Genomic DNA, 14,319 nt, shown 5'->3' with positions numbered 1-14,319 from the left:
CCCCCCCCGTCTCATATCTCCCCTCTCTCCCCCTCCCTCCCCCCGTCTCATCTCCCCTCTCTCCCCCCCCCCCCCCCCGGGTCTCATTCTGCCCCCCCCCCCCCCCCTTCCCGGCGCGGTCTCATTCCCCCCCGCGCCCCCCGTCTCATTTTGCCACTGCCACCGCGCCCCCGGTCTCATTTTGCCACTGCCCCCCCTTGCGCCCGCGGTCTCATTTGGTCTCTCTCCCCTCCCCTGGGCACAGAGCCCAGAATGCCCTCTAACCATGTTTTGCATTAATCAAATTCCCAGTCCCGTGGATAGTCAGGCGGTTGATGTTCCCTGTAATGTAGTTACTGAGCTGACTGGTGTCTCTGTCTGCCAGAGGCAGCAGGACTGCACAAACGGGCCATGCGACCCAACCAGTTCATAGTTCATGTTTCAGCCCAGGCTGCATGTCTCTTTTCCTCCCCCCCCAAAACCAAATCCAACATATTCAGCGCACCCCATTCCCTTCTCACTCATGTTTGTCTAGCTTCCCCTTAAATGTATCTACTGTTCACTTCAATCTCTCTCTCCCGCAGGTAATGAGTTCCACACTCTCACTGCCCTTTAGCTCAGGAGCCTTTTCTGCATTCCTTGTGCATTCCTTGTGCACGGTCTTATCTTGATGGCCTCCAGTTTGCTCTTCTCCACAAGTGGAGGCATTCCCGGTTGAAACTTTTCATCGTTTTAAATGCCTGTATTGGCAGCAACCCACCCCCAATGTGGTCTCTGTGAATTTAAAGGTCCCAAGGTCCCAAGGTCCGAATTGTTTATCCTACCACTGGCAGGCTGACTGGCCAATAATTCCCTGACATAATCTGTCCCCTTAAATATAGCATTAACTTTCTGGAATTGCACTTTTCAGGAATGATCACATTTTTGCAGTATTGTCTCTGCTATCTGACGCTGGAGGTTGGGATGTGTGTATGTGTGTTCAGTAAGTGTGTGTCCAACTTACTGTAGAATTCTCCGTTGGACTGCTGTTTTTGCTATTTGGCTGGAGTAGTTGTATTTCTGCTGTTTGATATGAGGAATTTGTTTGCACGGGTGAGGAATAGGGAAGCTGATGGGTTGCATTAGGTAATAATAGAGATTCAATGGCAGCACCTTCGATGAAGCTGCTGCAATGTTGCTGTGTTTGTACAGTCACATGGACAGTTTCAAACTGGTTTAAGGTGACCTCTCCACTTAACTGCAGTAGTAATGTAGGGAGGAATGTTGGAAATGAGCAAACACTCCCACCACAGGTACAGCACAGAGCTTGCATGCAGAGTGAAGCTCACTCTACACTGTCGCCATCAAACACTCCCAGGATCGGTACAGCACAGGGCTTGCATGCAGAGTAAAGCTCCCTATACACTGTCGCCATCAAACATTCCCAGGACAGGTACAGCATTGGGTTGGATACAGAGTAAAGCTCCCTCTACACTACCCCCACCAAGCACTCCCAGGAAATGCACAGCATTTGGTTAGAAACACGGTATCTGGTAAATGGGCAGCACGGTGGTTAGCATAAATGCTTCACAGCTCCGGGGTCCCAGGTTCGATTCCCGGCTGGGTCACTGTCTGTGCGGAGTCTGCACGTCCTCCCCGTGTGTGCGTGGGTTTCCTCCGGGTGCTCCCGTTTCTTCCCACAGTCCAAAGATGTGCGGGTTAGGTGGATTGGCCATGCTAAATTGCCTGTAGTGTCCTAAAAAGTAAGGTGGGGGGGGGGGTTGTTGGGTTACGGGTATAGGGTGGATATGTGGGTTTGAGTAGGGTGATCATGGCTCGGCACAACATCGAGGGCCGAAGGGCCTGTTCTGTGCTGTACTGTTCTATGTTCTATGTACAGAGTAAAGCTCCCTCAATGCCACTGTTGTCTAATGTCACTGACACTTGTGGCTATTGGAAATTGGTGTTTCTAACTGCATTTCTAGTTAGTAAGTAATGAGAATAAGCTCAGACACTGGGGGTTAGCTCAATACTCTCACTCTTGCAAAAGAAGTGTTGAAATGTGAAGTGAAACCTGCAAATAGTCAGTCAGTCAGAGGGCATTGGTGGAGAGAAACACAAATGTTTACTCTGTTCCACTTGTATATTCAGGGTGTGTGAATGTTCTAATACTTTTGTGCATTTGTTGGAAAATAGTAAGACTAAGAACAGGGAGAATTGTTTGATTGTTGTGCGTGCTTTACTTCCATGGTTACTAAGTAGATGTTTGTTCAGTAAATGGACATAGTCCCCATCACCTGTATTATGTCAATGTGGATACGGTGTTTACTATTATTCATATATGTGGCAATAATGGGATCATCATAGCCACTGCTTTGTCTAGTCAGCAGTATCTATTCAATAACATTGTTCGAAGCTGTCCCAACAAACAAACCCAATGCCGTTACAGTACAAGGTTAGATACATAGTGAAGCTCCCTCTACATGATATAATTGTATGGTGGAGCAACCTTATGGGGCTGAATGGCCTCCTGAAATTGCTGCTGTTCAGTGAGGTGTGATTGCTTCTACCGGCTAATGTTTACTCCATACTTGACCCAGCATTACTCCACAGAATTCTGAATGCATCTGGTCTGCGGGTCTGTCGAATTGCCCCTGCTGGATTGTGTGTGGCAGTTGGCATGTGTGTGTGTGTGTGTGCGCCAGCTCTTGTGTGGGTCATTCCATCCCCATTTCTCTGGTTCCTCACTGCTCTCTGTCTCTCTCACTCGCTGCAGGAACTCGGGCTGCCGATCACACAAGAGCAGCTCCAGGAAATGGAGTCAAATCTGGAAAACATTGATTTCAAGATGGCTGCCGAGGAGGAGAGGAAGTTGCGCCATGATGTCATGGCCCACGTACACACCTTTGCACACTGCTGCCCGAATGCTGCTGCCATCATACACCTTGGTGCCACCTCCTGCTACGTTGGGGACAACACGGTTAGACGATAGTCCTTGTCTCTCGACTGCCCTGAATATTGTAGGAAATGCACCAACTTTTTGAACTGTCCGATCAAATGCTCCTGGGACTGGTGCAGCGTGGGGTTAGATACAGAGTAAAGCTCCCTCTACACTGTCCCCATCAAACACTCCCAGGACAGGTACAGCACGGGGTTAGATACAGAGTAAAGCTCCCTCTACACTGTCTCCATCAAACACTACCAGGACAGGTACAGCACGGGGTTAGATACAGAGTAAAGCTTCCCCAACACTGTCCACATCAAACACTCCCAGGACAGGTACAGCACGGGGTTAGATACAGAGTAAAGCTTCTCCAACACTGTCCCCAACAAACACTCCCAGAGCAGGTAAAGCATGGGGTTAGATACAGAGTAAAGCTCCCTCTACACTCCCCATTAAACACTCCCCCAGGACAGGTACAGCATGGGGTTAGATACAGAGTAAAGCTCCCTCTACACTGTCCCCATCAAACACTCCCACAATAGGTACAGCACGGGGTTAGATACAAAGTAAAGCTCTGTCTTCACTATCCTCATCAAACACTCCCAGGACAGGTACAGCACAGGGTAAAGCTCCGTCTACACTGACCCCATCAAACACTCCCAGGACAGGTACAGCACGAGGTTAGATACAGAGTAAAGCTCCCTCTACACTGTCCCCATCAAACACTCCCAGGACAGGATTCAGATGCACTATTCTGGTCTCTAACAGAATGCCCTTCAGCATTAGCTTGAAATAGCAAGTGCCTTTGACCTTCTCATGTGTGTTTGGAGGTGCCTGACATCCACTTCTGGCCCCTCCCCGGTAAAAGAGAATGTCTGGGTGATCCCGTTCCTGCAAACACCTCCTCCTCCCCCACCCAATGTATGTTGCGGTTTACGTACTGTCTCCTGAATCTCTCTATCTCTCCAGTACACCTCTTGCCCTCGTATTCTGAACTAATTGTTTCTCCCTTTTCCCTCCCCACACCCCCCTTCAGGATTTGATTGTGCTCCGTGATGGCTTCGACATCCTCCTGCCCAAGGTGAGGTTGTTTCTTTGCTGATAGCTGCAATTTGCTCAGTTGATGTTTGAGTTGCTTTGACAGACTCTCTCGTTCCCTCTGCTTCAGTTGGCTCGAGTCATCAGTCGCCTGGCGGACTTTGCTCAGAAACATGCTGACCTGCCGACACTTGGCTTCACCCACTACCAGTAAGTGGTATTTTCCAAAGGATACAGCACAGACATTTCCCAGACAATTAGAATCTCCCTCTTCTGATTCAGATATCCTTCCATTTGCGCTCAGAGCTGGTTGCCCACCTACTCCCCCTGTATCATTGGTCAGAATAGTTAGGTGATTGACACCCCAAAAAAGGACTGCACGTATTGGTTGTATGCTGGTGAGGGACCGAGTTGGTGGAGAGGTTGCGATGCTCACCGGCAGCTGCCTTTCCCCGAATGGAAGATGAGACCAACACACTTCCAATCGTCCATTTGTCCTCCAATATCAGTAAATTACTCTCGGCTGTTAAGGGTGGTTTACAGCTTCTATCTAATTAGTTAAATTATCATATCTAAACTTGTTTCTTAATAAACCACCTTAAAGTTACTTTTGACAAGTCGACTGCCTATTTCGCTATCTGCGACCCTGAAGTCTTGCACTAGTCTCAGTAATAGTGATTATAGGGCAGCACGGCGGCGCAGTGGTTAGCACTGCTGCCCCACGGCGCCGAGGTCCCAGGTTCGATCCCGGCTCTGGGTCACTGTCCGTGTGGAGTTTGCACATTCTCCCCGTGTTTGCGTGGGTTCCCGCCCCCCCCCCCCCCCCCCCCCACAACGTAAAGATGTGCAGGGTAGGTGGATTGGCCATGCTGAATTGCCCCTTAATTGGAAAAAATGTTTTGGGTACACTAAATGATTATAGAATCATTGTCATAAAAATCTCTTTGGTTCACTCATGCCCTTTTACAGACTGAAATCTGCCATCCATACCTGGTCTGGCCGACATGTGACTCCAGACCCACGGCAATGTGGTCAACCCTTGGACTGTCCTCTTAAAATGGTGTGGCACGCCCCTAGGGATAAGCAACAAATGCTGGCATTGCCAGTGGCACCCATATCCAAAACTCTTCTGACTCTATCCTTGCTCGTACCAAGTTCCATTCACCGGTCACTCCCATTGGCTTCCGGTCTGACAACAGTTCATCCTTCCATTGCCTCGTTCCTCTTATCTCTGGTCTCTTGTGTATCCTTCCCTACTCTTTGTTTTTAATTGCCCAATTCCAATGTTCTGGAGTTTTCTTTCTCAGTCATTTTTTATTCCTTCCTGTCCTCTGGACAAAACCCAGCTCTTTGCCCAAACCTTGACCATCCCCGACCTACTCAGGCCTCCATTATTTTGATTTATTTCTCGCCGTTGGAATCTTTTTCTACTTTGAAGACCCAGAAAAATGCTGTTTGGCAGTTTTATGCAGTGTTGCAATTGGTTTCAGTGCGGCTGTGATTGGCTTACTTACTGGTTTCTGTGCTGTGATCGACTAGGCCGGCCCAGCTGACCACGGTTGGGAAACGCTGCTGCCTCTGGCTCCAGGATCTGTGTATGGACCTGAGAAACCTGGAGCGTGCCCAGAAGGAGCTGCGATTTCGGGGAGTGAAGGGGACGACGGGAACTCAGGCCAGTTTCCTCCAGCTCTTCGAGGGTGACCACAGCAAGGTGAGGGGTGTGAGCGACGCCGGAAATGGGAGATAGTGATCTGCACCAGCAGTACACACGTCACAGAACATCAGTTACACTAACGGAAATCGTGATTCAATGAGATACCCACTCGGCCTGAGACTCCTCCCCCTGACTTGACCCTCCACTAATTTCTCTGCGTTTCAATTCTACCTCTCTGGAAATTGTTTGCTTTTTAATGGCTTTATGAACCTGCGTCACTATTTTTTCTGATTCGTGTCCCCGTTACACTCCGCTTGCTCTGTTCCTCTGCTAGATTTAACCACTTGATTTCTCATGGCCTCCTTACTCATCCGACCGATCTGTTACATCTCTCATTAATCTGTATTCAACTTCTGACGTTGTGTGTGCCTCAACACTTCATAATTTTCAAAGCCTCAAATCGACCTGGAAACCTCTTTGTTCTGTGAAAAACATGACTTCAAAAAGATTTCAATTGCTGTAGACACTCGGAATACTGGATCTCTGCCCTCCCCGAACGCACCCTCCCCACTGCCCAGACGCCTAATTAATACACAGACTCGGTTCAGCAATGACATCTTTCTCACTATCTTTTGTCTGTCTGTCTCTCTTACTCTCCCCTCCCCCCGTGTCTCTCTCTTTCTCACATCTCTTCACCCCCTCTCATGCTTTCTCTGACTCTTCTAGGTTGAAGAGCTCGATCGCTTGGTGACTGAGATGGCGGGATTCAAACAGTGAGTTATCTGTGAGAGCGCTCGGTGTCCCCATAGAACATAGAACAGTACAGCACAGAACAGGCCCTTCGGCCCTCAATGTTGTGCCGAGCCATGATCACACTACTCAAACCCACGTATCCACCCTATACCCGTAACCCAACAAACCCCCCCTTAACCTTACTTTTATTAGGACACTACGGGCAATTTAGCATGGCCAATCCACCTAACCCGCACATCTTTGGACTGTGGGAGGAAACCGGAGCACCCGGAGGAAACCCACGCACACAGGGGGAGGACGTGCAGACTCCACACAGACAGTGACCCAGCCGGGAATCGAACCTGGGACCCTGGAGCTGTGAAGCATTTATGCTAACCACCATGCTACCCTGCTGCCCCATGTGATCGGAGTCCACGTACCTCCCAGCTTCCTTTATCTCCCCCGCTGTGTGGACGGTGAATCCAGCCGTGGGTATGCACAGCAGCTTCCGTGGAAAGGAACACCTTGTTTTTGAGTCACTGAAAGCTAACAAGCTGGTGGAACAAGCTATTAGGAAGGCAGATAGAATGCTGGGCCTCACTGAGAGGATTCGAGTATAGGAGTAAATATGACCTGGTGAGATCCTTGCCACGGAGGGAGTGCAGCAAAGGTTCACCAGAGTTGTTCCTGGGGTGGCAGGATTGTTGTTTGAGGAGGCTGGGCCTGTGTTCTCTACAGCTTGGATGAATCAGGTGATTTAATTGAAGCATACAGAGCCCAATAGGGTCGCTGCAGGAAAAGATCTTTCCCTGGGTCAGCAGTGTGCGGAGGGCCAGAACCAGGGACACAGTCTCACAATAAGGGGTTGGCCACTGAGGTGAGGAGGAATTTCTTCACTGAGGATTGTGAATCTTGAGAATTCCCTACCAGCCAGAGAGGGCTGTGGAGACTCAAGTCATTGAGTATGTTCAAGACCGAGATCGATAGTTTTCCAGATAGTAAAGATATCAACGGTTATGGGGATGGTGTAGGGAAATGAAGATCAGCCATGGTGTATTTGACTGGTGGAGCAGACTCGAGGGGCCGAATGGCCTACTGCTTTTCCCTATGTCCACCATTTCCATCTTCCCCTGCCTTTTCCGAATGATGAGTTTCAAATGTTTTGTATCTTCCCCTCAGAACCTATCTGGTGACTGGACAGACGTACAGTCGGAAAGTGGACATCGATTCACTGGCTGTGCTCTCAAGCCTTGGAGCCACAGTCCACAAGGTCAGAACAGTGGTGTGTGTGTGGTTGGGTGGTTGCTGAAGTATTTTGAACGACATAGGAAATGTTTGTTCTCCCTGGAACCTGATTCAGCCATTGCAGAGTTTTGCAGAGTTTTGATGTATCCTGTTTCACTTGTCCGTGCGGATGGGGAGTAAAGCACGTGCCCAGAAGTCGTCGGGACAGGTGGGAGCTGAGCTGTGCCTGGGGAAGCTGGCCTGGCTTGTACAGAGTGGCTACGTCAGGCTGCGCAGTGTAAGTCAGAGTTAACAAGTACAATAGTGTGACGGACAATCTGTGTTTCACTCAGATCTGCACTGATATCCGCCTTCTGGCAAATCTGAAGGAGATGGAGGAGCCTTTTGAGAAAGATCAGATTGGTGAGTAATGTAGGGAGGGCTGGGTGGGGAGACATGATCGTACAGAGGGGAGAGCGGGGGGGTGTCAGTCCTGACCCTCTTGAGGAGTGGGCAGCTTAGTGTAAGGAGGCTGTGGGGGTGCCTGTGTGCTGTAATGGGCTGTGTGGGTGGGGAAAACATTGCTCTTGGACCAGTAGAGCGCTCGGAATTGGCAAGTGGGCACGATGGTTTTTGAGTTTGCTTTTGGGAATTCTGGGCCAGACCCCAGCCCTGCTGGGACGGGGGGGGGGGGCTTCATGTGAACTCCTCCAACCCCAGCCCCGGTGGTCGTCAGGTTCTAATCCCGGCTTCCCAAGCTCCAGTAATTTGTAACATTGCCGGTTGGTGGGATATCGGGCAGGATTCCCACAGTAACAGCGTGGACGCTGGGGTCGGCCATGCTCCCTACTGATCAAAGTAACAACTCCATAACCTCCTCATCCTATTTCCCCCACACCACTGGGCCCTGATTCATTCGTGGGGGGGGAGGGGGCGGGGAGAAGGGAGAAGAGTTGCAAGGGGGGTGGGGTTGTGGAGAGAGTTGGGGAGGGGGGTGGGGAAGGTGCAGTCAGTCCATTAGTGATGGGATGATGAGGGGCAGTCGGGCAATGCCGTTTGGGACCGTCAGTCTGAGGTTGGCCACTCGCTGACTGTCGCTGTGCTTATTGTTGGCAGGATCCAGTGCCATGCCCTATAAGAGGAATCCAATGCGCAGTGAGCGTTGCTGCAGTCTGGCTCGCCACCTCATGGTGCTGCTCATGGACCCACTGCAGACGGCGGCTGTGCAATGGTTCGAACGAACTCTCGACGACAGCGCCAACAGGTAACCTCACCACGTATTTGGAGCAGATCACTTCCCTGGGAAACAAAGTACCCACGGAACTGGAGGAGGAGAGGTGCAGGTCTCCTCCATGCGAGGGGTATATCTGCCTCTCTGGGTAACTGTGTGGCTGAGACCATCCACGGATTTGTCTTCCTGCCCTCCACCACTTTTCCTCAGTACTAGGTTAAGGTGAAGGAGACCCTCCTGGCTTCCCTCTCCTGATGACTGTCCAGTGCCGATGTGTGGCTTGGATGGTACGTGTGACATGGTGATGCCTCACAAAGGTACTCGTGTTGATGGTTCAGGTGGTGAGGAAGGGCCAATGCCACGGGTGTGACCGTATGTTGTTTCCAGCTTTAGCCATTTATGAAATGTCAGAAAAGGCCAGCTTCACCTTTGACTCTGTCCAGCTGGATTGGGAAGGTCCGACTGGCCAAGGCCAGCTTCACCTTTGACTCTGTCCGGCTGGATCGGGAAGGTCCGACTGGCCAGGGCACAAAAAGCAGCAGCAAGGGAAACTCGCCGTAAGCCTTGGCTGGGATTGCATCCAGATCCTAGAGACTGCTTTGTTTCCTTTAGCCATTGCAGGCAGTGTGGTCCTGAGTATACCTGGAAATTGTCAGGATGCTAGTTAATCGCTTGTGTTTTCTCTCTTTCTTGTTCTCCCCTTTGCTTCGCTTCCCCTCGTCTGTCTTTCCCCCTCTCCCTGCTGCTTCTCCATTTGCCCACACCCCTCCGACTCTCCCTCTCTTCCCCCTCACCCCCTTTTCTCCAGGCGCATCTGTTTGGCAGAGTCGTTCCTGACTGCAGATATTATCCTGAGCACTCTCCAGAACATCACTGAGGGGCTAGTCATTTACCCAAAGGTAGGATTGCAATGGATTAGATATCAGGAATTCCATAAGGATACACACCGACTAATTCATGCCAGATTTAAATTGAACGATACTTGTCACTGATCTAGGAGCAGAGGATATTTTTATAAGCTGCAAAAGTTCGGATGTTATATAGCCTTTTTTCAGCAGCGTTAGTATTTCGCCTATCTGGAAGACTGAGGCCCTGTAAAATATCTTCTAGAGCTCCCTCACTACACCACACCAATAACATTGAATTTTAACACCGGTCCATGTGCAGTGTATATAATCATCCTTGACTACCAGGCATTTTAGGCATTAACTCTCCAAGATCTAGAGCAAGGATAAATCCCCCTGAACAGAAATTCCAAGAAGACCAGGTCATGATCAGAGACTACAATACTACCCATAGAGCAGGAGGCCACCAAATGGAATATTGTTTTGGGCATAAATGAATTGTCAATTCTAGCATTGCAGTGGTTAGCACTGCTGCCTCATGGCGCTGAGGACCTGGGTTTGATCCTGGCCCCAGGTCACTGTGTGAAGTTTGCACATTCTCCCCGTGTCTGCGTAGGTCTCACCCCCGCAACCCAGAGATGTGCAGGTTGGGTGGATTAGCCGTGCCAACTTGTCCCTTTTGCTCACGTAGTCGCCACATTGAGGAGTCGGCTCCACCCCAGTCTTTTTGACTGCTCTTTTTTTTTATTGACAATTTTCTTAATATGTTGCGACATTTTATCACTGACGTTTAGCCAGAAATCTTCCAGGGACATAATATGGAGTTCTCACTCCTGGATTAGGATTAGCCCCCCACCCCCACCCCCAAATATATGAATTTCTGATACTAACTTGTAGTTTGCACTGGATTTTGTTTTTATAAATTTGGAGTACCCAATTATTTTTTTCTAATTAAGGGGCAAATTAGCATGGCCAACCCACATAAACCTGCACATCTTTGGGTAGTGGGGGTGAAACCCACCCAGACATGGGAGAATGTGCAAACTCCACACGGACAGTGACCCAGGGCTGGGATTTGAACCTGGGACCTGAGCGCTGCAGTCTCAGTTCTAACCACTGCGCCACATGCTGTCCCTTGGATCTGGAAGCTTACATGACACAAGGCTGGGAGTGAGCAATAGTAACTGGTAGTGGTTTACTTGATGCAGCATCTCCATGACTAGGGCACCAAGTGGGGAAGTGGCAGAGAGAATGAGGATTACAGGGTATCTCGGGATGTGGTTATGGGGTAGAGGCTGGGGATACAGGATGGACGAAGCCGTTTACCTCATTTCTCTGCTTGTTGCTGTCGCACTTGTCCCCTCGACACTCTCATTCGCTGCTCTGCCACTTTTGTTCCAGGTGATTGAACGGCACATTCGCCACGAGCTTCCATTCATGGCAACGGAGAACATCATTATGGCAATGGTGAAAGCTGGGGAAAATAGACAGGTCAGTGTTCCCCTGTGCCTGGGATGAAGAGACAGAATCGATGTGTGGGGTGGAACTATAATTGGGTCACAGCCCATGGCTCAGAGGGACTATAAAATGGGTCGCACTGCCACCCCCTGTCCCGAGAGGGGCTGTAAAATGGGTTGCAGTGCACCCACTTTCCGGGGGGGGGGGCTGTAAAATAGGTTGCACCGCACCCCCTTTCCGGGGGGGGGGCTGTAAAATGGGCTGCACCGCATCCCCTTTCCGGGGGGCTGTAAAATGGGCTGCACTGCACCCCTTTCCAGGGGGCTGTAAAAAGGGTTGCACCACACCCCTTTCCGGGGGGCTGTAAAAAGGGTTGCACCGCATGCCCTTTCCGGGGTCTGTAAAATGGGTTGCACTGCACGCCCTTTCCGGGGGACTGTAAAATGGGTCTCACCCTCTGTGCATGGGGTTGGGAGCTTGTGATGATGGGTTGTGCCAGTTTTAATTCCGAGGAAATTGTGCATTTTATCTGATGACGCTTTAGCTCAAAAAGGACAGACTTTATATTCTCTCCAAATGATTAAGAATTAAAGACCTAGCTTTAAAATCTGGTGATTAGTACATATCTCTAATTTTATTTTTACAAGAATATTTAGTCATTTTAGCCCAAGCTGCTTGTCTGGTCATTGCTGCTGCTTGAGGGATCTGATAGGGATGCTGAGCAAACAGGATTGAAGCTGCTTTGGACGTTTAATGGAAAGTCGAGTTATGGAGTATGGCGAGCCTGCTCTGACCTAAGCGGTGTCGAGGTCTAACTTTTGAGATTCTGTTACGTCTCCAGAGCTTCTTGTGTGACTCTCACTGCGGCTCTCCGGGCTTGAATTTACCTCCTTCCTGCCTTCCACAGGATTGCCACGAGCGAATCCGCGTCCTGTCCCAGCAGGCAGCTGCGGTGGTCAAACAGGAGGGAGGTGACAATGATCTGATCAGCCGAATCCAGGATGATGCTTACTTCAGCCCAATCCACGGGCAGCTGGAGGCATTGCTCAACCCCATATCCTTCGTCGGGTGTGCCCCACAGCAGGTAAGAGCAGGGTGTGGAAATGGTGGTGGGGAGGGGTGGGTACGTAGTGCTTGGAACCATCACTGCTAGGGTAGCACAGTGGTTAGCACTGCTGCCTCACAGCGCCAGGGACCCGGGTTGGATTCCAGCCTTGGGTAGTTGTCTGAATGGAGATTGCACGTTCTCCCTGTGTCTGTTTGGGTTTCCTCCCAGTGCTCCGGTTTCCTCCCACAGTCCAGGGATGCGCAGGTTAGGTGGATTGGCCGTGATCAATTGCCCCTTAGTGTCTAAAGGTTAGGTGGGGTTATAGGGATAGCGTGGGAGAGTGGACCTAGATCCGGTGCTCTTTCAGAGCGGCAGTGCAGACTCGATGGGCCAAATGGCAGCCTCCTGCACTGTAGGGATTCTATGATTCAAAATAATAATTCATGACCTAGTTTCAGTGCTCCATGCCCCCTGCAGCTGGCTCCTGATGGCCCCTCGACAAATGTTTGAACTTCTAATGTTGATCCAGTTGGGGATGAAAATGTCTTGGAAGCATTCAGATGGACTGGAGTGAAGAACAGACTTAATGTTTCGAGTTGCATATCATCCTTCAGTTCTGAAGAAGCTGGCCTGAGTGATTCCAGCCTTTTGTGTTTTTATTTTGTGCTTCATCATCCCCCTGTATTATTTTGCTGTTTGTAATGGTATTGATTGCATTTCAATTTTTTTTTCCCTGAAAGGTCACCAGATTCTTGGTGCAGGAGGTTCGACCTCTCCTGGTCCATTACGCCAGTCAAATGGAGTTGAAGGTTGAATTGGAGCTGTGAGAAACTGAACTGCAAGAGTTGAGCATCCATCAGAATACCTCAGGGTTCCAGCATGTCCCAGATTGCTGCATGGAGCACAGTGTCTAAGTGTGTGTGTGTGTGTGTGTGAAAGAGATTTGTGGCTTGGATCCGAGGAGCAGATACATCTGGTTGATTGAAAACAATTAATTGCTTGCAGAAAGTGGTAATCAGGTTTGCTAAGTCCTGTGACATTTGTGATTATAGAAGCCAGTGGAAAGTGTTAATCAAGTTTGCCAAATCGCGGGGCAGCACAGTGGCACAGTGGTTAGCACTGCTGCCTCACGACGCTGAGGTCCCAAGTTCGATCCTGACTCTGGGGCACTGTCTGTGTGGAGTTTGCACATTCTTCCCGTGCTTGCGTGGGTTACTCCCTCATAACCCAAACTTGTGCAGGCGAGGTGGATTGGCCACATTAAATTGCCCTTAATTTAAAAAAAATTAATTGGGTACTCTAAATTTTATTAAAATAAAATTTGCTTAATCCTGTGACATTTGTAATTATAGAAGCCAGTGGAAAGTGTTAATCAGGTTTACTAAATATTGCAACATCTGTGATTATAGAAACCAGCCGCTCTTATTTTGATTTTACAACAAAAATGATTAGTTGGGGCAGCACGGTGGTGCAGTGGTTAGCACTGCTGCCTCACGGCACCGAGGACCCGGGTTCAACCTCGAATCACTGTCCCTGTGGAGTTTACACACACTCCCCTGTGTGTATGGGTCTCACCCCCCCCCCCCCCCCCCCAACAACCCAAAGATGTGCGGGTTAGGTAGATTGGCAATGTAAAAATTGCTCTGTTATTTTTTGGGGGGGGAAAGAATTGAATACTTTAAATTTTATAAGGAAAAAAAATTAGTAATTTTAGTCATGAAGCACGTCGGAGCTTCACCTGCACTATGAAGGTGTTGTGCAGGTTCGGGTTGAAATGTGATTTACAACACTTCACGGCACAACACCCCTCCACTCAAAATCATGGAATAATCCAACATGACATTCTCCCCCAGTCAAAATCATTGACCAGTCCTCATTGCATGGCAACTTCTAGAGTTATCCTGTTTAATTTATTCTGCCCATGACAGTGATGAGGTTTTCACTTGACTAGGTTCTGTGCCTCTCTTGTGCTGAAAGATTGCTGGTGTTTGAATAAAGACCTTTTGAAACTTAATTTTGAGAATGGTTGTTCATCTTTGTCCAGTTGAAGCATTTTTTCTCCACCCAATGAATAGTCAAGAAGCTTTAATCATAGAATTTGTAGTGTAGAAGGAGGCCATTCGGTGCATTGAGTCTGCACTGGCCCTTGGAAAGAGCACCTCACTTAAGCCCATACTTCCACACCAT

General features: G+C 49.4%; 1 protein-coding gene across 1 annotated transcript; it reads left to right on the top strand.

Moving 5' to 3' along the window:
* The first annotated feature begins 2,736 nt into the window (after window positions 1-2,736).
* On the top strand, window positions 2,737-14,039 carry adsl (adenylosuccinate lyase). The gene is made up of 12 exons (XM_038783661.1): window positions 2,737-2,938; window positions 3,939-3,983; window positions 4,071-4,150; window positions 5,480-5,651; window positions 6,321-6,367; window positions 7,506-7,596; window positions 7,904-7,973; window positions 8,667-8,814; window positions 9,590-9,680; window positions 11,028-11,117; window positions 11,992-12,168; window positions 12,873-14,039. The coding sequence occupies exons 1-12, from the start codon at window positions 2,774-2,776 to the stop codon at window positions 12,957-12,959; spliced, it is 1,263 nt and encodes a 420-aa protein (XP_038639589.1). The 5' UTR covers window positions 2,737-2,773; the 3' UTR covers window positions 12,960-14,039.
* Window positions 14,040-14,319: the final 280 nt, after the last annotated feature.

The sequence above is a fragment of the Scyliorhinus canicula genome, chromosome 23 (genome assembly GCF_902713615.1).
Source record: "Scyliorhinus canicula chromosome 23, sScyCan1.1, whole genome shotgun sequence".
Taxonomy (NCBI): domain Eukaryota; kingdom Metazoa; phylum Chordata; class Chondrichthyes; order Carcharhiniformes; family Scyliorhinidae; genus Scyliorhinus; species Scyliorhinus canicula.
Note: the sequence above shows the minus strand (reverse complement) of the source record. Positions and strands in the feature narration are given on the sequence as shown.

Excerpts from the sequence above, each read along its gene's own strand:
- adsl (XM_038783661.1), top strand. The coding sequence starts at position 2,774 with ATGGAGTCAAATCTGGAAAACATTGATTTCAAGATGGCTGCCGAGGAG. Across the intron at positions 7,597-7,903 it reads TTGGAGCCACAGTCCACAAG|ATCTGCACTGATATCCGCCT; the intron begins GTCAGAACAGTG and ends TGTTTCACTCAG. Across the intron at positions 12,169-12,872 it reads TCGGGTGTGCCCCACAGCAG|GTCACCAGATTCTTGGTGCA; the intron begins GTAAGAGCAGGG and ends TTTCCCTGAAAG.